The sequence below is a fragment of the Saccopteryx leptura genome, chromosome 7 (assembly GCF_036850995.1).
Source record: "Saccopteryx leptura isolate mSacLep1 chromosome 7, mSacLep1_pri_phased_curated, whole genome shotgun sequence".
NCBI classification, from domain to species: domain Eukaryota; kingdom Metazoa; phylum Chordata; class Mammalia; order Chiroptera; family Emballonuridae; genus Saccopteryx; species Saccopteryx leptura.
The window spans coordinates 54,668,820-54,694,939 of record NC_089509.1 but is presented as its reverse complement, the minus strand read 5'-3'; the positions used below and the strand labels follow the sequence as shown (position 1 = coordinate 54,694,939).

The window sequence follows — 26,120 nt, the reverse complement described above, 5'->3', positions numbered from 1 at the left end:
GACTCGGTCAGCTTGGGCTGTAATTCATCCCCAAACTGCACAACCTTGGAACATTTACTTAAACTTACTGTACATAAATTGTCTCCACTACAAAATAGGAGGATCAGTCAAACGTCCCTCTTTGTTATCAAAGTGTTTTGTGTGACTAACTGGAAATAATGTTTCCCCGCTAAAAAGATAAATAAGATGCATATTATCCAGTTTTAAAAAAGAAGGAAATTCTGGCACATGCTACAACATGGATGACGTTATGCTAAGTGAAATAAGCCAGACACAAACGGACAGATACGGTCTGATTCCACTTTATGAGGCACCTAGAGTAGTCAAATTCATAGTGACAGAAAATTAAATGGCTGTTGCCAGGGGCTTGGTGGTGGAGGCAGGGAGAAAGGGGAATTGTTGTTTATTGGGTATAGATTTTCAGTTTTGCAAGATAAATGGAATTCTGTGGTTGCATAAAATACAAATGTATGGAAGAGTACTGAACTGTAAAGGGTTAAGATGGTAAATTTTATATCACGTTGTTGTTTCTTTTACCACAATTAAAGATTTAAAAAATAAGTAAGTAAAATACACAATGAGCCTGGCACATAGGAGATAGTCAGACCACAAGTACTGATGACATGAATGAAGACGGCTCCTCATGTTAAAAGAGAGGCGATCTGACTGGCACACTGTCACTGAAGGGTCCCTAAGAAGTCCCAGAAACTGACCCAGGGCATTTGGTGCAATGAGTAAGGGAACAACAAATTATGGGTGTCACTGAGTTATCTGCTATACCTAAGCCCTGTCCCTTACAGGGACTGCCCACTTCTGAGAATCAGTCGACATACACCACAATGAGGCTGGTCAACCATCCCGATCAGAAAGACAGCGTCTTGCCAGCTAAGTGACCCACAGCTGTGGGATAGTGAGAAGAGCACCCCAGGACATAGAGCAGGGGGCACTGAGGTGCAGGCCAGCAAACACAACTTTGAAGGAATAATCCAAATATGAAAATCTGGAGAAAATGCCATCATGAAAAACAAGCAGTGAATAATTAAAATGCCACCTCTGTCCAGAAGCCGGTAGGATGAGAACTAGAATGAGTGGGTTTAACACTGAGGAGGTCCAGAGAACCTTCCGCGGAAGCCAGTAGAAAAAAGGGGCGCAACCAGATCATAGCTCATTGAGGAATGTTGTATTTTCATGACCTATTTTAATGCTAGATAGCCCTTAAATTGAAGAAAAATTCATTCTGTAAAAGCTAAAACACTGAGCTTTTACTTTCTCCCAGGAGCAACAAATAAAATTTTTCTTCTTTATTTAATTTGGAGAACAGAGGGACTTGTGAATCAGACAGAGAGAAATTACTGCTGTCGAGATTCATTGCTATCTATATGTTTCCATAGAAAAAAAAAAAGAACACTAGGGAAGAGTTAAGAGACAATGGGAACAAAATACAAAACAGTACAAACAAAAATAGAGAACTTCAGGTATCAGAGCAGCAAGCAGCACTAACCCAGCGCTGCTGGGAAAGCAGAGGTGAGTGCCTGTGAGACTCACACCTTCTGCCAGGGGCCGTCAAAGACACATGTTGCAAGCACTTTACAATGCAACCCCACTTACCTTTCTTTTGATATCAGTGAACTGGGAAAACATTAAAGACCAATAGAACGACAGTTCCAGGATATAATAGTAGTGAAGGTCAGCGGTGAGTGGCTGAGGATCAAGGAAAAAAAAAAGGAGGGATTAATAGTTAATAGGAAACCCCATCTGCGTCCTATCCGTCTCAAGCTCAGTGCTAAAAGTGACCATGGTCATGTGCCTCACAAATTCTATCCCCATTGTCTCTGTGGATAAGGGCGCTTTAAAGGACGTCTCTAATCCGCTGCTTGATAGCATTGGTTTTGTTCTACCTCCAACCAAAAAAGTGTCAGTCAGTCTGACCATTTGGTACCCAATTCACTATTCATTTGAACAACAGCGTTTATGGTTCTTTGACATGAATGAGTACCTCCAGGATCCCTTGGGCAACCTGGAAAAATATGTATTCCAGTGCATACACGAATAGAATCATCCTGGATAACTGCCGCGAGGCTCCACAGCACAGGGACAAGGGAGGCAGGGAATGGAAACTGGAGTACAGTATGAGTCTCTGAGACATACTTTCAAGTTCTGCATAAATCAGATCTTTCTTTCAGCTCATTGAAGAAAAGAAAAAAAAAAACAATTCAAAAACATTTCTTAAAAGATCAGAGGGACAAGGAAGCTGCCAAGAGATCCTGGGCTAGGCACCCAGCCAGGAAATCTGAGATCTGCTACCACCTCCAGACCTTGTCAGGCAGAAAACCTGGACCTTGGTTAATTTATTGTAAAATGGAGGTAATGCCTGCTCTATCTGCCTCACAGGTCCAGAAATGGGGACAAGTTCAGAGGCAGCAGAAACTAGGAATATTTATTCTGTACATAAAGCCATAAAAACAAAACAAAAAATAGTGTTTTATAAAAACCATTTTTGACAAAATGTTTTTGTTTTATTGAATTATAGTGAAATGTCTTTACCAGAATGAATCAAAGACCTTCAAAGCTCATCACACAAACATATTTACACCACTACACACAAGGTTAACAGTATATGTATGTGGTAAAACACAATGGAAACTTAAATGCTCTGTAAACCAAGAGCAGCAAAACAAATGACATTCACGAGAAGCTGGCACTCAATTAACTACCAGGCCTACCACCTTTATGCATAGCCATCAAGGAAAACAGCTGTCCTGCTCACTGACCTTTGGCAAAAGAACACAAGAGAGGACAGGATACTCTCCCCACCAGCAATCGTAAGCTCCGAGCATCAATGTGTTTATATAGCTCAGCACCACCCTGGAGAGAATATATTTCCTACTGAATTGTCCTTTTAAAATATGAAGGCATTAGCAATAAGAGATGGGTACTGAGGTCAGACATATGGCAGCAATAAAGCCTAGGAAATAGTTCTAGCTTTAGGACCACTGGAGCCAAGATTACATTTCAGTTTTAATGAGATTCACTTTCTCATTGCACCACCACCTGTGGTCTATGAGGACAAGTGAGAGCACTACAGAAATTGCAGCGTTCCCAAGAGAGCGTCATTCAGAATAACTACCATATTCGTGGAGCGCTTTGCAGCTGACAAAGCTTACCCATGTGACAATCTCTTTGACTCCCATAAAAATCCTGTAAAACTAGTACTATCATTTTCTAGATTGTATAGTTACAGGAAATTGCTGTCAGTTAATTCAGGTCGGAAGGCTGCTCCCAGGTCTCACAGCGAGGGAGGCCCTGAGATCCCCGTGCTGGGGCTTCTCCTTCCCACGCGTGCTCTGTATGACAGCTGTGCAAGGGCCAATTAAAATTAAAATGTACATGTGTACATAAAAATCATTATGTGTGTCGTAAAAATATAATAGACATACTCATACATAAGGAACATGTGTTTTTAATAAGAAATAGACTGCTACTCTTTTATCTAAAAATCTGCTCAATTATTTATTTAATATATATTAAAGACATAACAAGTCTATTTCACAAGCATGGCCCATCTTTAAAAGTGTTCTGAAGGCTTGAGACTGACTAGCTATAGTTACCCACAAAGTGCTATGATTATATGCATAATAATTAGATGCTGTTTAATATTTTCCCCCCACACTAAAAGAAAAACACTAAATTTATTAATATAAGAAATGTATCAAGAATGACTGCTGCTCTTATGAGATCATGAATTGGTCCTAGATTCGAGGAGTTATATGCTGAATTACTCATTGATATGCAATGATATCTTATCAGTAGAAGACAATCTCGATCTAAATCCCCACATATGGGATCTTTCCTTCTATGGAGTTTCCTATTTTATATAAATATAACTGGATATATACCAGAACCTCAAATTTTCAGGAGGAATCCAACTTTCTGTCTGTGAAACAGTCTGCAGCTACAATTTGAGCCACTGCTCCAGCACCTAATTTTCTCAGCAAAAAGCAATTTCTCAGCTCTAGCCATTAACGTGAAAGTTATTCCAGACTACATTCCAGTTTAGGAAGAGTGGGCATTACATTTCACATGACATTTGTCTCAGAGCCGTTTGCGTGACAGAATTTACCTCATAAATACAGTGTGCTGGGGCAGCTGCCTCGCCAACATTTGAGGTAAGGTTTCTGGAAGACTTTGATGTGATTTTATAAATAGAATTCTAGATATATGTGGATTTTTCCACTCTGTATACCGTTACAGGACACAAAGAGAACTGTAAATGACAATATTCCAAGTATTTAAGATAGTAAAACCGCAGCTGGGCCTGAGACACTCGTGTTCAACAGGGACTGGGTTTCATTCAGTGTTGCGTTAGTCTCTGTGAATGGTCCCAGAATATTCTGCTCTCTCGAACCATATCATGTTACTTATTTACATTATTTTTCTAATCTGAATAAACTACGTGAAAGAGAAGGAAATGCAAACTGGAATTCCATTTCAACATGTCCCTAAACTTGAACTCACACAAGGAGTGTCCAACGCCAGTCCCCACCCACTGTTAGACACTGTGTGACAGACAAGACACAGAGCACACCTGCTCCCATTAACCTGATGCACCAGAAAGACCAAGTGCCTTTAAAAAGACAACTCAAAAGAATCCCGAACTCAAAAACTCAAGTTGCCCAGCATAATGCATACCTCTTTATCGTATCACAAAAATACCTAGTTGCATCCGTTTCTCTTAAAGAACATACCCCAACTGATCTAGAAACTTTTCAGCAAGCAATTCCTAGGAAAGTCCCAACTTTGATATTCAAATAGTAACTGATCTAGGGACCAGAATGCATGGTAATATTACTGAATTCACGGACAGAGGCAAAGGTACCTCAATGGGCAGAGATCTACAATACTCCATTTCTGGAATACCATTATAAGTTTATTTTCAGTGATGCTTTTTTTCTTTTTTTCTTTTTCTTTTTGGTCTCTGTGCAAAAGTACAGGTCCATTTTCCCTTGCTTAAGGAAATGGTGTTTGATTTCCATATTTAGAGGCCACTCTGAAGCCACAAGGTGAACTGCAATCAGCACACCTGCTCCAGCTCCACACGAGCTTCCGCTCGGGCACCGAGACAGGCCTGTGCTGCTACCCGCTTTCCTCAGTCCTCAGAAGCAGATCCACGGTTAGACCCGGGAATCAGTCCCCTGCTGAACTGACTGAATCTTACTCTCCAGCAAATGCACCCTTCCACACTTAACTCCGTCTGCTGCTAAAGCAGCTAAGTTTTGGCTCTGAAGTTCTCTGAGAACACAAACTACTTCTCTCACGAGGCGACAGGCAGCATCAAGCAGGAGGGGGCGGGGCAAAGAGCAAGGCGGCTGCCCACCCTACGGGGACCTGCCTGAAATCAGAACACTCGCCTGAGGAAGACAGTACATGCGTGTCAACACCCAGGCCATCACGGTTCCTTACCTGATAGGGGTAGTTGTACCAGCAGTGCCTTGTATTCCACAACCAGGGTGTCTGAAAAAATGACAAAGAAACATATCTTACATGCTCTGGAAAAGAAGAAGGATAAGAGATGTTTATGACAGGTTCTTCCTTCCAACCCCCAGTATGTAGGTATTTCAATAATATATCTGTGTGCAAACTGAAGGCCTTAGGAAAATAAGGTATGAAAGCAATTAGTATCCCATCTTATATTCTGTCTGGGTAATCTACACCCAACGATATTTCAGGCTACTTCTGGGATGGAGTCCTAGCTGGTGTTTTTATATTTTGCTGGTCACACAGACACATTCTTGCTATGTCATGAGACTCAACATCAGGGCCCTGCAGGGGTCTCACCTAGAGCAGATATAAATCATCAATCCAATTGTTATCAATAAACAATGCTGACAGTTGATGCAAACTACCTTAAAACTTTTCCAACCCAATGTTTACAAAGCAACATTATTAATGAACTGTTTCATGCCTTAACCAGGGTTCAGTAACAGGCAGGTATACTTCCTGTTTCATTAGGGCACTTCAGACTCATTCTAGGCTTAAGGGAATTAACCCTGAGCACACCCTCCCTCCCCTGACTCATGGCTGAGGGCTTTTAAAGAAAAAACAATCATTCTTAACTTGACAGCAATCACTTGCCTTACAACACTGTATAATCATCCAGGACATCTAAATGTACACACAGATTTAAAACATTTGTAATGAACAGGGAGGAGTTGGTGAATATTTAAACAGACTGCTGAACAATTCAATAATACCAACACAAACTTTCTCATACTTTTGTATTACATTTGTAATTCCTTTGCATCTCTGATCTACAGCTATCAACACTTTGTGGAATACATCTATATACATTTAATATATGTCTGTCTCTTATTATTCAGGCACATAATTACTAATCCAATTCCTATACAGGTATGTTTATGCATCTCAAAAGATAGTAATGTCACTGAAAGATTAGTGTCAGATGTATTTGTACTGACCTAAACTTCTGATTTTGTCCCAGACCCTATAAGATCAAGGTTGCTCCCTCTTCAATGTGACAATGCAGTTGTCTCCCTGAAAGTGACATACATGACTTTTCACCCTATACCAGTGAGGATGAGGATGTGAGCGAGAAAGGAGCTATATAATAAATCTGACAAATTCAGTGACTGAAATGAACCTCACAGGGTGATCTGATCGTAAATCCCTAACTGGGCAGGTCATGATAGGCAGTCATACCCCAAGCTTATAAAAGGTTTACCTGCGTCTTAAGGAAGCCCTGTCTATTATTGTCTTTGTGAATCTAGGTTAGCACATCTTTGAAATGCCAGTAATCCTCTTTTCCAAACTCCTCAGAGGTGTAACCCTGAGAACTCATAATCTTCTCAACTCTCTTGCAATCCAATCATAGATTTCCTTCCCTTGCTTTCTCCCATCAGCATGTAATCTTCCTTATGTTCCCACAGTTCTAAATGTATAAAAGGAACTGCATCCCATTTTATTTCTTCATTTTGTCTGATTGCTATGATTAGAACTTCCAGCACTATGTTAAGTAAGAGTGATGAAAGTGGACATCCCTGTCTTGTTCCTGGTCTTAGGGGAAATGCTCTTAGTTTTTGCTCATTAAGTATGATGTTGGATGTGGGTTAAAAAAAAAAAAAAAAAAGAAGGAACTTTTAAAACTGTCTTCTCCAGAGCATTTGAGATCTTGCTTTCCAGCACATCATCAGTTCAGTGTTCTTATGTCAATAAATATGGTAATGTTGATATTACTTAACAAAATTTGAGTCCTCCTATGTCCATACACTGTTTAAAAGTTTTTCCCCCACAATCTGTTACTTATTAACTAGTTAAAAAGTTGACCTTTAGACTGTCCCACACACTTTTGAAGGATTTTACATATAAACTCATTTTATCTTTTCAGTAGCTAGTAGTATTTGCCTCATTCCACAGATAAGTAAATTGAGGTCATGAGTCCAGGTTGAACAGCTAGGCAGTGCCAGAGCTGGAAATCACACTCAGGCCTTCTGGTCTCAAACTACATGTACCGCTGTGCATCCTGCCTCTGAGTCAGAAAGAAACTGGATGAGGTCTCTGTTTAAAGAACGAGGTTGAAATGAAAAGCCCTAAGCCTAACACTGTTCAGATCTTTACATTCCCCTTTCATAGAAGTACTTATTACTAATTCTCTCTGCTTCCCCACTGCTTTTGCTATTTGCTACCTGTTCAATTCTGTGCATATCATGTGATCTTACTGCACTTCACATCCTGGGTGCCTGAGTTGTATGTCTGTCTGTCTTCTCCATTTCTTTTATCTGTAACGTTGATGTTCATTCCTGACCTATTTCACAGGGTGACTGAAAATCAAATGAGATGGCGTGCCTAAAAATACTTCTGATGCTTCAAAAGTTTAATATGTTATTGTCTTTTTAAAATTATTATTATGTATTCATTTTAGAGAGGAGAGAGAGAGAGAGAAAGAGAGAGAAAGAGAGAGAGAGAAGGGGGAGGAGCAGGAAGCATCAGCTCCCATATGTGCCTTGACCAGGAAAGCCCAGGGTTCCAAACCAGCGACATCAGCCTTCCAGGTCGACGCTGTATCCACTGCGCCACCACAGGTCAGACCTATTATTGTCTTACAATTATATAAATAATACAGGTCCACTGAGGAAGACATATAAAATACAAAATAAAAAATAATTTGAATTCGCATCACAATCAACATCTTAATGTGCAGCTTATTTTTGGTCTTTTTTCCTATGTAATGGAGACAGGGATACAGATATAGATTTATTTATAAACGCACAAGAATTAGGGAAGACACCCACACCCTGTATTACCAATTACTATGTACAGCTGTGAAAGCTGGACAGTGAAGAAAGTTGGTAGAAAAAAAAAAAAAGATTCCTTTGAAATACGGAGTTGGCGGAGAGCTCTGTGGATACCCGGACCTGCCAGAAGGGTGAACAGGTGTGTCCCTGAGCAAATGGAGCCTGAAACATCACTGCAGACAAGAATGGCAAAACTGAAGCTGTCCTACTTTGGGCACACCATAAGAAGCCAGAGTTCGTTTGAAAAGACAATAATGCTGGGAAAAACAGAAGACAGCAGGAAAAGAGAAAGACCAAAGATGAGATGGACTGACTCCATTAAAGAAGCCACAGGCTTGTGTCTACAGGAGCTGAGCAGGGCTGCTGAGGACAGGACATTGCGGACATCATTCATTCACGGGGTCAATTCAACAGCCTGTATCTCTCTCTCACACACACACACACATGCGCGCGCGCATAATTTTTAAATGTGGCCACAACACACCAAAATCTATTTTAAAGTATAGTACAAATGTTAGTACCTTCTTCCCTGATAAAAGTGTTTATATTTTCACAATTAGTTGAAAGTCCCAGAGGGAAAAGTATGACATGTGCCTATGTTTAGCCCTCCAGCATCTGTGACCATGTTGACAGTGCACCCTTCACTGTGTGGCTGAACGCTAATGAAAAGGAACACAGAACTAAGTGCGAGGCCTGTAACAAACCGTAGTGTTTTTCTGGGTCCAAGCCCACCGGGCACGTGTGTGCTAGCTTCTAAAGATGCAGTGGGCACACCTTCTGTTGTGGCCACCCCTTCTAGCCACAGTCAGGAGAGAAAAGGTGAGACCCTCAGTGATCCAGGAAAAGCCATCATTTAGAGCTTCCCTTCCTCTGTAAGTTTCTTGGCTCACTGGTTTTCTTCTAACAGCCAAGCTTTTCCCTGTGTGTATCAGATGTACATGACCTAGACCTGCTTCTATTATGTGCCAATACCTGACCAACCAACAGAAATGGTGGATAAGTCTTTGTTTCTCACAGGGCCCCTACCCACCTTAAGCAAGAGCAAAGAACATTGTGAATCTGATGGGGCTATCAGGGCCCCGGCTCAATGCACAAACTTGTTCAACAAACATATTAAAAAGTTCTTTCACATACAATGCACACTTACATACACCTCTCACTCTGACAACACCTTCTATATGCACACTCCATTTTCTAGGATATCATGTCATGCCCCCTGAAGAAGTCTTTGAGACAAGGAGGACAAGTTTATTTTTCCCACTATACAGATGAGAACACAAGCCAATGAGAAGGTGATTCCCATAATTTCTAATAGCTCAATACTGGTGTTAAATCTGGATTGGCTGCTTATAATTTAATTTGAAGTGATACTATGAAATTATTATTTTAAAATAAATTTTTATAGGTGACACTTTTAGATTTCCATATTGATATCAAAACCTGCATATTCATCACACAAATAAAAGGATAGTACCATAATTAAGAACTCAAAAAGCTGAAATATCAGATGTCAAAAAAAACACCAATAGTGATTTAAAAAAAATATACTGAAAACCCTCAGTTTAAAAGAGTGGGCCTTGCCTGACATGTGGTGGTGTAGTGGATAAAATGTCGCCTCGGAACGCTGAGATCTTCAGTTTGAAACCCCAGGTCTGCCCGTCAAGGCACATAGGAGAAGCAACTCTGAGTTGATGCTTCCTTCTTCTCCCCCCACCCCACCCCACTCCACCCCACCATTCTTTCTTTCTCCTCCCTCTAAAAATCAATAAATAAAATCTAAAAAAAAAAAAAAAAAAAGAAAGTGTGGGCCCATCAACTTCCTATATAATAAAATAAAGCTCTGTACCTAGGACAGTGCATGGCGAGTAAACACATTTCCTAGAAATAGACATGTCTTTTTCACAAGCATTATGATGTCAAGGAATGTTCTCTAGGTTGAAAAATATAAAAACCCAAGAATTCTCAAACCTTGTCATTCCAATAACTTAGGATTTACTGTATTCCCCCATCCATGTACACTTAAATAATGCTATGAAGCACTTAATACATTTTGATGTATTTTAGACATATCTCATTTAACTCTCACAACATTGTAAGTGCTCAACCTAACAGAGCAGATGCCATAAAGGACAAAGAACATGCTGGCACGGAACTTCTCAAAATCTGGCAAGGCAGGTACTGATTTGGTAGGTGTGCCTTGGGACCGAGAGTCTACCTGTGTAACAAGCTTCCAGACGATACTGATGCCACTAGACCTTGGGCTGCACTTTGAGAAGTAAGGCGCTAGGGGAGAGTGGAAGGGCAAGCCCACCTTCTGGGTGTTCACAGGTGTGAGGCACGTTCCTAGGCACTTTGTTACCGCATTTCACAACTCTGTACTTGGTGAATATGTTAATGAGTTATGTCAAATCTTATAATAACCATTCGAGGCAGAAATTGTTAGTAAAACAATATTTAGCTAGAGACAGTGATTCTGAACCAACCCTCCTATTTGATATAATCACATACTCAATCTCTGATGGAAGGCATGTGAGCAGCATTTACATGTTCCACTTTGGGATGGTGTCCCTAAAAGTTAACGTGAACAAGTACTTCTTACCCTTCTCTATTCCCGTCAGAGGGAGATAATGAGAACTGGAGCGGTCACCTTCAACCCTGACATGGAAGATCCTGTGAGGTTGGCGTCAGAGGCCTTTTACCAGCCCTGGCCTGGCTCATCTCTGGATTCTCTGTATGTGACAGGTAAGTTCCTATCATTTCCCTCATATCTAAGCTACCATATTGTCTATTTTAATATATATATATAGGCCTGACCTGTGGTGGTGCAATGGATAAAGCGTCAATCTGGAACGATGAGGTCGCCGGTTCAAAACCCTGGGCTTGCCTGGTCAAGGCACATATGGGAGTTGATGCTTCCTGTTCCTCCCTCTCCCTTCTCTCTCTTACTCTCTCTCTCTCTCTCTTTCTCTCTCTCTCACTCTCTCTCCTCTCTAAAAATTAATAAAAGAAAAATAAAAGTGTAAAAAAAATATATATATATACACACACACACAGTAGCATAGTCTGTATTCTAATATATGCAGGTAAGTACCACTCATTATTTTACAGACAAATAAGCAATCTCAAAGAGGTACCACAATGAACTGATGACTCCCCAGCTGGTAACAGGAAAGCTGAACTGGAAACCCAGCCAGCCGGAGTCTTCCCTGCACCTTCCCCAAGGCACCCTGGCACACAAAGACTGAGTAATGAAAGGAAAACATCACGGGCATTTGGAATTGACTACCCCAAATCAGTTATTACATAAAAAATTGAATTAAAACACCTCCAAGTTTTATTTAATCTATGAAAGAAACCGCATGTCCAGATGGCTAGCCATGCCTCTCACTGCTAAAGAGCTCCGTGGTTATCAATCACTGACAATATCCTTAGGCTCACTTCCTGATTTATTTCTTAGTCAACAGAAATTATATCAATATACATATATACCTTTTGTTTTGGCATCTGCTATGAATTAAATTCTGTGTACCCCCCACCCCATGCCAAATTCATACATTAAAATCCTAAATACCTAATATGACTGTATTTGGAAATATGACCTGTAGGAGGTAATTAAGGTTAAATGATATCGTAAGGGTAGGACCCTGAACAGATGGGATTGGTGGTCCTTTAAGAAGAGGAAGTGAAAGGTTTCTTTTTTTAGATTTTTTTATTTATTGGTTTTAGAGAGAGGAAGGGGCAGGGAGAGGAAAGCATCATTTCATAGTAGTTGCTTCTTATATGTGCCCTGGGCAAGCCTGGGGTTTTGAACTGGCAACCTCAGCATTACCAGGTCAATGCTTTATCCACTGCACCATCACAGGTCAGGCTGAGGTATTTCTTTCTCTCCTCATACCCTCAGAGAAAGGCCATGTGAGGACTGCAATGAAACGGTGGCATGTTAGGAAGAGTGGCAAGCCAGGAAACTCCCATCAGAAACTGAACCCTGCAGGACCTTGATCTGGAATTTTAACTTCCAGAACCATGAGATATACATTTCTGTTGTTTAAGCCACCTAGTCTATGGTATTTTGTTATGGTGGCCTGAGCTGACTCGCACAGCATCATAAGACAATGCTTAATAGTAATTAAACTACATATCAACTAATTTTAATTTAAGAAGGCTTATAAAGCATCTGAGCAAGACTAAGACAGACCATAAGATAGTGGATTAGAAATGACTTCTAACATTCTCCACCTAAACCACAATGGATAACGGGATTTTTCATTATATCATGAACCTCTGCTCCCAGACACAGCACTTGAGACACAACTTGGCAACAAGCACATCCCTCAATAATCCAGTGTCCCACAGAAGGCTTCTGTGGCTCTTCTTACCCTGAGCAAACTCAACCCCAGCGCCAGGATGGAGGTCAGACACACAGCTGGTGGTCGCCCTGTTGCCTCCATTTGTATTTTGACTATATGCATGAGACTTGAGTGCTATTTAGTCTATGATTTTTTTAAAAGGAGAAAACAAGATAAGCCTTTTTAAGTGTCAATAAAGCTGCTCTTTTATCAGGTTTCTTCTTTTGTCAGCTGTTCTGTGGAGGTTTCCTGGTGAAGAGAACTAGCAAAAATAGATCAGGTCTGATCATCTCACTTTACCCTCTGGAGTAAGATAGGTTTGGTCCTATATATTTTTTTTAAGTTTCATTTGACAGATTTCTTTCCTTTTTTTTTTTTTTTACAGAGAGAGTAAGAAAGAAGGATAGATAGAGACAGACAGACAGGACCAGAGAGAGATGAGAAGCATCAATCATCAGTTTTTTGTTGCGACACCTTAGTCATTCAATGATTGCTTTCTCATATGTGCCTTGACCATGGGGCTACAGCAGATTGAGTAACCCCTTGCTCAAGCCAGTGACCTTGGGTCCAAGATGGTGAGCTTTGCTCAAACCAGATGAGCCTGCACTCAAGATGGTGAGCTCGGGGTCTCGAATCTGGGCCTCCACATCCCAGTCTGACGCTCTATCCACCGCGCCGCCACCTGGTCAGGCTCATTTGACATATTTCTTAAAAATAATGGTTTCAAAATCTACCTTTCCATTTCTACTACCACCTCTCATGATGGTGGATCATCATGAAAAACCAAGGCGACTATGCAGATTAAATGAGGTACAAGAGGCAGAGCACACAACACACGGGAACAGGTACACAGTCATATGTTCAACTAATATGTTTTAAAAAGTTGAAAGCGATTTTAAAAAAATCAAGGCGGCTTTGTCCAAGCATAGAATATGTGGCCCTAAGAGTGAATCCTAATATAAATTGGGGACTTTGGGTGATAATGACGTGTCAATGCAGGCTCATTACCTGTAAGAAATATACCATCTGGTGGGGGATTTGACGAGGAGAGGACGTATGTGTGGGGGTGGGGAACATCTGGGAAATTTTAGTACCTCCCCCTCAATTTCTGTGAATGTAAAACTGCTTAAAGTCTTTTGTTATTTTTAAAATAAGGTAACTGGGTTATTTTAGATCATGATACTGTAAGCTAAAGAAATAATAGCACTTGAGGCAAAAGACTAGAGAAAAGGATGTGCAGTTGACCAGGTAAGTTTTATATATATATATATATATTTTTTTTTAAATATAAATATATTTTTATATAAAAATATATATATTTGTGACAGAGACAGAAAGAGAGAGTCAGAGAGAGGGACAGATAGGGACAGACAGGAAGGGAGATGAGAATTATCAATTCTTTGTTGCGGTTCCTTAGTTGTTCATTGATTGATTTCTCATATGTGCCTTGAACAGGGGGTTACAGCAGACTGAGTGACCCCTTGCTTGAGCCAGTGACCTTGGGCTGAAACTGGTGAGCCTTGCTCAAACCCAATGAGTCTGCGCTCATGCTAGTGACCTCGGGGTCTCGAACCCGAGTCCTCCGCATCCCAGTCCGACGCTCTATCTATCCACTGTGCCACCACCTGGTCAGGTGACCAGGTAAGTTTTAAATGATGAAACATAAATATAAATATATATGCATATGTTGGGCAAATGAGTTTGTAAAATATGATTTTTGAGTATGCTCACTTTTATTGTTAAAAATAGTGCTGGTCTGTGGGGTTGCTAATTACCTTCCTGCTTGGGAAGGGCCATTGTTATGCTAATGTATGCCAGAGGAGGGGTCTTTGTGGGCCCAGGTAGTATTTTAGAAGGAGGAAGAAGGAGAAGAAGAAAAAGAAGCCAAGATGGCAGGTTGCTAAAGGAAAAGCCAGTTTGCAGAGAGGAGAAGGGAAAATGTGTGCAGATGATAAGTCAGTAGCTTTGTGAGCTCTGAATGAGTGGGTTTGGGAGCCCTGTGTGTTTTTACTTGCTTGCCGGGTACAAGGCTAGAATAAAGGAATGGCCCACCAGTTCTTGGCTCTGCAGTTTCTTTACCGTCTGCCTGAATTCAATGTGGACCTGCACCTGCATGGCCACAGCGATGGCGGTGGCTACTGGCCCTACAGCATACATATATACTTTTTTCTTCCAGAATCAGTCAACACTGACTACAGCTGAATGTGAATGATAGTAGTTTCTTTGAATTAGTAACTATTTTGATTTTACCAAAAGAACATGAATTATATAAGGTATTAAAAATGTTCTGTGCCTCATCAAAGATGTGAAAGGTATGTGGGTCTTTGCCCAAAGTCAGCATCTTAGAGGCAAAATTTCACCTTTTGCTACATCTGTCCAAACTCCTACAGGGCTTACACAAAGCCACTGAGACAGTAACAGTCAAGAAATATGATCTAAGAGGCATGCTGGCATCTGCATAAATTATACAAAAAATACAGAGCCTGGGATTATGCTTTAAAATGCCAGAAAGCTAGATCCCTGAACTACTCTGAAACTACTTGCACTGAAACTACCCTGAAAAGACTTTCCCTGAGTTATCCTTAAATGTTTTATCTCTGGATTATATTAAGGATCTATTGTAAAAAACAAACAGAAGAAAAATGCTTCCATATCTCCAATGGGTTTTCTGGGAAAGGTTACCAGTAAATTACCCTAAGTCAAATCTGCAAGATCCACATGACACTTTCTCTTTTAAATATAGTCCAAGAGGAAAAGTACATCCCTTCTGCGAGCGCTTAGTAGGCTTCCTCTTACCAAGTGAGGATTGTTACCCCACTGTCTCTTTACCTTGGCTTTGCGAAGCTGCAATCTAACTCTAAAGCTCAGTCTTAGCAACTGTGATTGTCTTTCAACATCTTTGCTTATTCCTCCTTTTATGTGTAACTTGATGTTAATGTCTATATTAATAATGTTATTATATAAACATTGTAAATTCCTTTTAGAAACATTCAACATATGATTTCAATGAATTAATATATAAATAAAATCCATTCAAAATGATAACCTACAGTTTTAATTTAATACACATTGTAAAATAACTCAGAATGCAAAGAAATAGTTCATGCTTTGTGAGTTTCAAAACTGATAAATTTTATGTCTGGGCTGAAGAGAATTAAGTCTGAAGATTCCGCTGGTCAGTGCTGAGCCGTCTAGAATGCTCCCCGGGATGAAAGAGCATCCTTTCCTCTTCTCCTGGGTCAGTAGAAATGTGACTATAAATCTACAAAGCAGACCAGTGACTCCTCCCGAGAGACCCCTGGCATCTGCATGAGATTTGAAAACTCTCATACTAGTTAAATATAATTTGGACTTGACCCCATGGCATTATATAAAGATAGCAGCCTTTCATATTGATCAGGCTTTTAAAAAGATGTGGTTCTCTAGACCTAATCAAGAATGTGCCTTCAGCATATTCAGCAATCAATTTAGAAAGTAATTTGCCAAGCTGCCAAGCATACATAAACAGAAGGAATCCCTCGGAGATGGGCCCTGAGGTCACAGGGTCTCTATGAGAGTTTAATCACCGAACCCAAGAGAACAGAAATGTGAGTGGCATTTCCACACCTTCTAAGACCTTCCAGCAGCTAGTGATTTTCTGCAACTTTTGCTGCCTCTGCTTACTTAGCTGAAGGTCTCCACACACACACATCTAACAGTGACTGTGGCACGATTCTCAAGAGTCTGAGTAACAGGAAGCTTAAAAAGCCACCTCTCCCACTGATTCGGATGTGGACTCTCCTCCACACCCAGTGAGAATCACCGCAAAGCAGAATGACAGATCAATGCGCTCTGTGTTTCAAAGCGAAATTAGGTCTAAAAGAGCCAGATAAAGGAAAGAGAAGATGACAAAAAATGAGATGGAAAAGCCTAAAAAGAGGGGGAAATGGTGAGAATGTCAACATAGGGAGAGAGAGTGAGAGAGGCCAGTGTAAAATTTGGGAATGAAACTAATGAGAGTGCCTAGAAACACAAAATTACTCAGAGATAATTTAAAGAAATTATTTGTAATATTTTACAAAGGATTACTATTTCCAGTAAGTAAAGATCCCACAAAAATGTATTAAAATATCAAAATACCCAATGAGGAAAATGGGGAGAAGACACAAACAAGAAATACATTAAAGAAAAACATATGCAACCAAAAACATATGGAAGAATCACAGACTTTATTTTTTACCCACGTCTGGAAAATATTTAAAGAGTTTAGTGGACAGAGGTCAGCAGTGTATAGAACTCTACAAATTTAAATAACACTCAACAAATTTAAATAACCTTCCTAAAAAGTAGTTTGGTCTTTAAAATCTGCATATCCTTTAACCCAACATTAATTATTTTAAAAAAATTTAATTAGATCTATATGTAAAGGCATTTGTGCATGGATTTACACTGTAACTTCTTTTTCTAGTAATAAAAATTCAAATAAACCAATCTGACGATTCAATAATGTGAGGCTGGCATGCGCGTAAATCAATTCTGAGAACGCAGATCCTGCGACAAAAGTGTGGATGCAGGCTGCTGATTTGAGAGGTGATCCCAGGAAACGAACTGAGAAAGGGAGGAAGTGAGACAGATGAGGGAGATGATCCACTGTGGTTTTCAGGACCCAGCTGACTGCTGCTGCAGACTTCTCAGCCACACTGGAGACCTCTGCAGAGCTATGCAGCATGCATCTCCTAACTGTACCGACACAGGACAAGGTGGAGCAGGGGAGGCTGGGCATTTACCCGTGAACTCCTATCCCCAACTGATTGAGCTTTCAGTATTAACTGCTCCATATTTTTAGGTTCCTGTATTTAGGTGACCTTTGCGGCTTTGAGAAAAGCAGAACAGAGGTGATATGGTACACAGCTCATATGTGAGACGGGACACTGTCAAAGGTGCATGGAACTGCCCACCACACCAGGTGGGCTAAGGAGATGCAATAGGTATAGGCACATTTTAAGTTAAAATCAGATCACATGCAGAATAAATAATGTACCTTAGGTTTAAAGCAGACCTGTATTTAGACACATATATACCAAGTGCACACACACAAATGCCTGGCAATATTTACCAAAAGTGACTTAGTGGTTATCTCTGAGTAATGATTATCATGGGTGATTTTTTACTTTTTTTCTTAAATGTTTGTATATTACTATTAAATTACACAAGTAATTGTAGCTATATATTTTTTTCTGCAATGAACAGGAGGTCCCATTTACATCACAAAAAGCCAAAGTTTGTGTACTTTTAACAGGTCTCATTAAAAACACACATTTACTTTCTATCTACAAACAACATTACTAACATTAAAAACACGGTACCACCCTCAAAATACTCAATAATTCTAATTAACTTTAAACTAAAAGCTAGTATATGAAACAGCTGCCTTTCGAGTATTTACATGTTGATAGTGAGATTTCAACTATAAACAAATCATTTGTAATTTTTTTTTTTTTTTTTTTGTATTTTTCTGAAGCTGGAAACGGGGAGAGACAGTCAGACAGACTCCTGCATGTGCCCGACCGGGATCCACCCGGCATGCCCACCAGGGGCGACGCTCTGCCCACCAGGGGGCGATGCTCTGCCCCTCCGGGGTGTTGCTCTGCCGTGACCAGAGCCACTCTAGCGCCTGGGGCAGAGGCCAAGGAGCCATCCCCAGCGCCCAGGCCATCTTTGCTCCAATGGAGCCTTGGCTGCGGGAGGGGAAGAGAGAGACAGAGAGGAAGGAGAGGGGGAGGGGGTGAGAAGCAAATGGTCGCCTCTCCTATGTGCCCTGGCCGGGAATCGAACCCGGGTCCCCCGCACGCCAGGCCGACGCTCTACCGCTGAGCCAACCGGCCAGGGCCAAATCATTTGTAATTTAATTTTAAATTCTCAATGAAGAGAAAGTAGCATGGGGAAGTAAGATGGGCAAATAACAGAATAGACTTTGCACTCATCACAGCGATGAGCAATCATTCCGCCACCGCGCCCCCACCTACTCTCACTTTGAAGATCCCCATCAACCTTCCCTACCACTTTCAAACCAGTCTGCCTCGGCCCGCACATCTCTGCAGTAATATTACATCCTACCCGCTCACTCGCTCACCCACTCATTCACTTTCCAGTACTGGAGTGGCTACCATGAATTAGGAACTCTGCTCAGCACGAGGAAGCAATAGACAAGTTCTCCATTCTCTGGAAACATACCATTCCCTGGGGAAATCCAAACAATTAAATGATATAGCAAGGGTATTTGCAGGATATAGAGAAGTGGCAAATAAAAAGCAGTGAATAAAAAGGCGCCCAGCCCAGTCGTGGAGAGGGAGGTGGGGGGGGAAGGCTCTGCCACGAGGTGCACAGTAGCCGAAGCCAGAAGGACAAGCACACAGAAGGCAGTCAGTAGATGGGAAGAACTGCTGGAGAGAAGAACAGGAGCTTCCTTATCTTTCAGAAGCCATGTCATATTTCCAACATTACTTTTTCTAATCATCCTTATTCTCTAGAAGATTTAAAAAAAAAAGGATAGCCTCCTCCTTTTTTCCAACTGAGAAAGTAAAGTGCTTCTGCCTAGCTCTCCATGCCCTGTGGGATGGGTTGGTCCGTGGCGACCATGCAAGGTTAAGCCCACTCTTCCCAATAAGCAACCCCTGTTCTCTCAAGGCCGAGTGCCTTGCTGTGTGTGTCCACTGATTCCCATCTCTGCACCGTAACTAAGGCTCCTTGTCTGAGGCCACTTGCCATCTCCACCCTTCTGCCTTGCTGCCTCTTGATCAATCTTCTAGGTGCTAGTTTCTTGGCCTCCTGCCTCCTGCAGTTGTTCTGTGTGGCCTCTTGTAGGTCTTCCTCTCCGAAGAGCTCCAGCTTCTTTGAAAAGTTGTGTCGTCTATAAGTTAGTTCTTATTGTTCAAAAAGTGTCTATTATATGTCACTATGATTTTACATTCTTTGGTCGTCATTCTCTTAACCAACTGTCAACTTTTCAAAAGTGTTCTAAGCACCCAAAAGGCAGCAGAATACCGGCTATGGCTCTCGAATAACAGCACTGTGGTAGCAGGAAGAGGCAAGTGATGAATAAGTAAACTCGCGGGTGCCAGGACCCTTCTTGCTGTCAGTCACAATCCTGGACCCACTTGTCATTCTTACACTGCTGTGTGACATGCTCATTGGAAACCTCACAAATACTTTAAAGAGAACAGACCATGGTGGCAGAGAATCGGAATTTAAACTTATTTCAACTATGTCCCAGCTGTATGTGAGTCATTCATCTCTGCACAATACTTTCAAATAAAAAAGCTGTTTTTCATGAATAAGGTACATTTTGTCAAGTAGAAGGAAAGAGAGCAAAAGCGGGACCTGGAGCCAGATGAAAGAGAAAAAACAGAATTACATCGTAAGATCCCCTGACATATATTAGACTCTTTACTTTTTTTTTTTTTTTTTTGAAGATTTTATTTATTGATTTTAGAGAGAGGAGCAGGAAGTACCAAGTTGCTTCTTGTATGTGACCAGGCAAGCCTGGAGTTTTGAACTACTGACCTCAGCATTCCAGGTCGATGCCCCATCCACTGCGCCACCACAGGTCAGGCTAGAGCCTTTACTTTTAACCCTATGAAAACATGAGCAACTACAAGGAGTTGGGCTGCATACTGTTGTTCCAATTTGCTACTAACACCAAAGTTCTGTCTAAAGAGAGTTTTCTGGCCCTGGCTGCTTAGCTCAGTCAAGTAAGAACACTGTCCCTAAAGAGCGAGGTTCTGGGTTTGAACCCCGTCAGGGTACACACATGAAGCAACCAAAAAAATGCATGATTGCGTGGAACAACAGATGTTTCTGCTCCCCTTCCCCTTCCCCTTCCCCTCTGTCTTTCTAAAAATCAATAAAATTTAAGCCCTGGTAGCTCGGGTGGTTGGAGTGTCATTCCAGAGTACTAAGGTTGCTGGTTCGATTCCCTGGTCAGGGCACATACAGGAGCAGCTCGATGTCCCTGTCTCGCTTTTTCCCGGCCTCTCTCAAAAGTAAATAAATAAAATAAAAAATAAAGAGATTTCTCTGTTTTTTTCATAAGAATTCATGTGGCTGCTGGAGCCACACAACCTCCCAGAAGGCCTGAGCCTCACCAGGAATGGAGGGCTGGTATAAAGGGGCACTGCTGTGGAGAGCAAGGTCTTCGCATTCCTATCTTTAACGCTTGTTTAGGGGAGAGAGAAGCAGTGCTGTGAAGGTGGAGAAAACACTAAAAAACAAAATAAGGAACTTAGAATGACATGTGAGTGAAGACTCACCTTTCTTTTTAAGTCACAAGGCTTGTTATATTGAATTATTTGTAGACATTTTTGTGTGTGACAGAGACAGAGAGAGGGATAGATAGGGACAGACAGACAGGAAGGGAGAGAGATGAGAAGCATCAATTCACAGCGGCACTTTAGTTGTTGTTGATTGATTGCTTTCTCATATGTGCCTTGACCGGGGGGCTACAGCAGACTGAGTGACGTCTTGCTTAAGCCAGTGACCTTGGGCTCAAGCTGGTGAGTTGCTCAAACTAGATGAGCCTGTGCTCAAGCCACGACCTTGGGATTTTGAACTTGGATCCTCCATGTCCCAGTCCAATGCTCTATCCACTGCACCACTGCCTGGTCAGGTCCACAGCCTGTTCATTTTCTTAAAAATGAACAAAATGATACTGTTACTTCAAGAAAATTAAATAATAATATTTGTTGTTGATGATACAATTCAAACTTTCAGACAAATATTAGTATTCTAGAAAATACATATAGGCTATTATACACCTAAAAGTTTTCGTTTGTTGAATACTTTTCTGAGGATATCAGTGAAAATATTTAAAAATGTTATTGGTATTTAAAATGATGAGCCAACATTTGAAAGATCTGTGTAACTCAGTGAACAAATAATTTTTAAATGACTAATTCTTGATGTTAAATAATCATTCATGGGTAAAGGGGAATGCTAGCTCAATGGATGCTAATGTAACCAAGTAGAAAAAGTTCACCTACGTTAAAGAAGTTACTTCTTGTCAAGTTTTGGTGTTGTATTAAAGAAAAACACCTACAGGTTTCTAGAAAACATTATTAAGATACCTGCCATTTCCAACTATATATCCTTGAGAGGCCCAGACTTTCTTCACACATGTCAATCAAAACAACAACAAAACAACACCCACATCACGACAGACTGATCGTAGAAGCAGTGATGGGAATTCGGCTCTCCACCAAAACCATATATTAGAAAGGACTGCAAAAATCTCTAGTTTTTTAGAGAATACATGTTTCTTAAAATGTTTTTATGTTACAAATTAATGATTTATTCTTGCTATTTTTAAATAAATAAATCACTCTTTTTAAAATTGATCAGTTTGGCCCTGGCCAGTTGGCTCAGTGGTAGAGCGTCAGCCTGGCGTGTGGAAGTCCAGGGTTCGATTCCCGGCCAGGGCACACAGGAGAAGTGCCCATTTGCTTCTCCACCCCTCCCCCTCTCCTTCCTCTCTGTCTCTCTCTTCCCCTCCCACAGCCGAGGCTCTATTGGAGCAAAGATGGCCCAGGCGCTGGGGATGGCTCCTTGGCCTCTGCCCCAGGCCCTAGAGTGGCTCTGAGCAATGCCCCGGAGGGGCAGAGCATCGCCCCCTGGTGGGCAGAGCGTTGCCCCTGGTGGGCGTGCCGGGTGGATCCCGGTCGGGCGCATGCGGGAGTCTGTCTGACTGTCTCTCCCGGTTTCTAGCTTCAGAAAAATACCAAAAATAAATAAATAAATAATAAAATTGATCAGTTTTAAATTCTAATACAATAAATACTGGTAGATACAAATTAAAAAAAGCAAAAGCTCTTTAAAATCTTGTACTGTATAACTGCTACAAGTGTAATGAGTTTGAGAACCACCCTGCCAAGGCTAGCAAATCAACAAAATGAAATGAACCACGTCTCTGAAGACCACGTGGAGCAGAGCTGCCCTACTGGCCTCAGCTACTCATACTGAGGCTGTTACATGAAGCAGAAATGAAATTCTTTGTTCCTGAAGCCAATGTGCTGCTGGGTTGCTTTACTACATAGCTGCAGCTTAGTCTTCATCCTGACCGATTCAGTGCACACATGGCAACAGATACACACAATGGGAATAGTCCTGTTACTCAGGAAATTAGTTCTTTTAAATCCATTCACTGAATAAACAATATTCAGCATGTGCAATGTCACATCAACTATATATATCTGCTACTCTACTTGATGCATTCCCTCCTCCACCCTTCCCAAACTTTAACACTCATCAAAATTAGTACCAAGAATCCAAAGCCATGAATTGAATCAGGTTGTGGGTGGAAGGGTTTGTCAAGTGGTGAGACCCAAAGTTTAATCAGATAATACACAGTGGTGGGAAGAGAATAAGGATTGCCATTTGAGACCATATGGCCTAAGAGACCATCAAGATTTTCATGGCAGCATTTATTTAAAAATGAATTTACCTCGAGCAAGGATCTATTACTTAAAAATCATCTTTGTGAGAACACTTTAAAGGAATTATATAAGAAAAAGGTAAAAAGCCATAGGTTATTCTGTCTCATTTAAAAATACTGGGCTCTTTAGGTTTGATTTTTCTTATGTATAAAATCTAACTTGCTTTTTTTTTTTTAAGTGAGAGAGAGACAGGAACGGAGAGAGATGAGACACATCAACTTGTAGTTTCAGCACTTTAGTTGTTCATTAATTGCTTTCTCATATGTGCCTTGATAGGGGGCTTCAGCTGAGCCAGTGACCCATTGCTCAAGCCAGTGACCTTGGGCTTCAAGCCAGCAACCTTTGGGCTTAAGACATTGACCATGGGGTCATGCCTATGATCCCATACTCAAGCTGGAGACTCCGCAACTCAAGCTGGTGAGTCCACGCTCAAGCTGGTGGCCTCAGGATTTCAAACCTGATCAGACCTGTCTTGCAGTTTAATGTTATCTTGCTACCAGGTCTGTGTATTATATCCAAAAACCTACTATAGGCCATATTATATGACTCATGAATCCAAATATACTAAGTATAAACAGTTTTATGTTTCCCAAACTCCTTAATAATCATCAATCTTTCATTTAGATGTGGCCATATATGACCATGGAAGATGCATATGTTACATGAATGGATATATTAGAAAAAAAATTGTGCTATTATTGAGAATGCTGCAGAAAAATACAAAAATCAGACACTTGCAAAGCAGCCAAATCCCTATAAGTGTGCAATTATATTAATAGAGAACACCACTTTTATGAAAGGCAGAAGTATGTATCTAGAACTAGAGAAATAAAAGTTCGTTAAATTCCCAATCCCTGTAATTACTGCAAGAACACAAGACAGGGAAGAGGGAGTCAGAAGGGACACAAGAGCCCGCTGTCAGGCCTCAGTCTGCAACTAGTCAGCTGGGTAACAGTGGCTAAGCCAATTCACCTATCTGGTTACTCATGTTGCAAAGTAGGAGTTGGACATAATTTGTGTGATTACCGTACACCCTAAATTTCACCACACTCTTTGTCACCTCTGTTTCTCCCAAAAGACAAAATCCTAGTTGTCCATGCTCTGATCATGTTATAGACCCTGACACCCCACAAATAGGAAGCCAACATCGGAGAGAGACCTCCCTTTCTCTTCTTTTTGAAAGGATTCAAGTTATTCACTGCAATTAAAATTTTCTGAATCATTGACAAAATTAAGTCACTCTCATTCAATCCAATTAGAGCATTATTAGTATTCATATAATAAAAAGCTCATTTTGCCCAATTTTATGATATTTGAGTAAAAGTTATAAAGTAATTACTTTCCAATGTTTCTTCTATCTGTGAGGTTCAAGTTTTATATTATGTTTGGTATTAAAATTTTAAATTTTCTAAATTAAACACTGATAAAAATTTGATGATATTTTACTTTAATAAAATAATAACCCCTTTTCCCTTATAGCTACTTTCATATATTAAAATTCAGAAGGGAATTCACAATTCAGTTTATCATTACTCATTACAATTAGGACAAATGGTCAAACTGTCCACTTTAAATGAGTGGTACATCCTTATATATTATTTGTCTTCTAATTAGGATAGAGAAATTATCCTTTGAGTTGTTGAGTTAATTACAAACAAGGAATTGATCTTTATGCAGTAAAGTTTTGATTATTAGTTTCTTTTGATTATTTAACTGTCTTCCCAGTTTCTGATCTTCCCCAAATGTGTAATCATCTTTTTGGAGAGAGGATTGCAAAATATAAGTAGGATAAATTAATGCACCTGAATTATATCAAGGGCGTACATCAGCAAAACAGAAGTAAGTTGCTGAATATAAGATAAAGCCTTCCACTCCATGAAGAAAGAGAGCTCTTACAATCAATGAGACAGAAAGACTGGGTGATTAATAAAACTGGCATCAAATTGAAAACATAATAAAAAATTATTTACCAGGAAGCAAAAACAAAATGGCCATGTTGCCACAGTATAATCAACCTTTCTAGAACCAGGTTCCTTTTTATCTTCTGTATATTTTTGAAATGCTTCTTTGTTTTCTTTACCTCAGCACCTAATGAATGTCTGAGTTCAAATGATGTCCACAATATTAATGCATCAATGTTTATTTTCTTATAGTTTGGTTCATGGCCTCATGGGCTTGCACTCATTACATGCCAAATACCTGATTCTTCAGTCATGTATACTATCAATTACAGAACTTGCTTGTGCAAACAAGTGAAAAACAAGGTTATTTATTGGCAATGCTGAAAAGACCACAAAACTGAATCAGCCTGGAGCCATCAGTCTCCAGACGTAAGTATTCAAATGACTTCCTGACATATAGTTCCAGAGGCCACAACTCAAAAAATGTGTACAAGGTCATTTATTAATGGGAAAGAGCGACAAAAAATGACATTTTACTTGCTCCAATACAAAAAACGTTACCATTTGAGCTGAGGAGATACTGTTCTGTCATCATTGTGAGGTATTATCTAAATTCATATCGAGCTAAGGTATAATTATCCTATATGCATCACTGAACTAAATGACAATGGTATTTTTCTTTTTCAGTTAGAGTTTCTAAGATACTGTATTTGAAGGGGCTTTGCTACAATACATATATTTTCAACTTTATAGGGATATCTCAGTTTGGAGTACTTACATATTACCAGTGACCAATTCTATAAAGACATGTTTTACAAGGTAAACTGAGCGAGAATCCATCAATTTACCTTCGGATCCTAGAACATACATCTGGAAAGAATTGCCCCGTTTTCATACATCATTGGTTTCAAACAGAAATAATGTACATTCTTACCTGACAGTCATAACAGAATTCCATTAAATTGTAGTTACTGTTCTAGTAAAGAAAATTTAGCCCAAGATTGAATTTTTAACATCAAACTATTTTATATGGGACTGACTGTGGTTATATCCCTGGAAAAACTCAGAGGATACCCAAGGAGAAGAAGATTGACAGTT

The 26,120-nt window shown here is 40.3% G+C and overlaps 1 protein-coding gene across 2 annotated transcripts in view; it reads right to left on the bottom strand.

The window, feature by feature from the left end:
- CERS6 (ceramide synthase 6) overlaps nt 1–26,120 on the bottom strand; it is a 347,509-nt gene that overhangs the window by 80,927 nt on the left and 240,462 nt on the right. For both annotated transcript variants that reach the window (XM_066346008.1, XM_066346009.1), the window contains exons 5-6: nt 5,461–5,511; nt 1,609–1,701 (exon numbers count right to left, since the gene is read on the bottom strand). In XM_066346008.1, the coding sequence (XP_066202105.1) occupies nt 1,609–1,701; nt 5,461–5,511 (144 nt within the window). The remainder of the gene's footprint in view (nt 1–1,608; nt 1,702–5,460; nt 5,512–26,120) is intronic.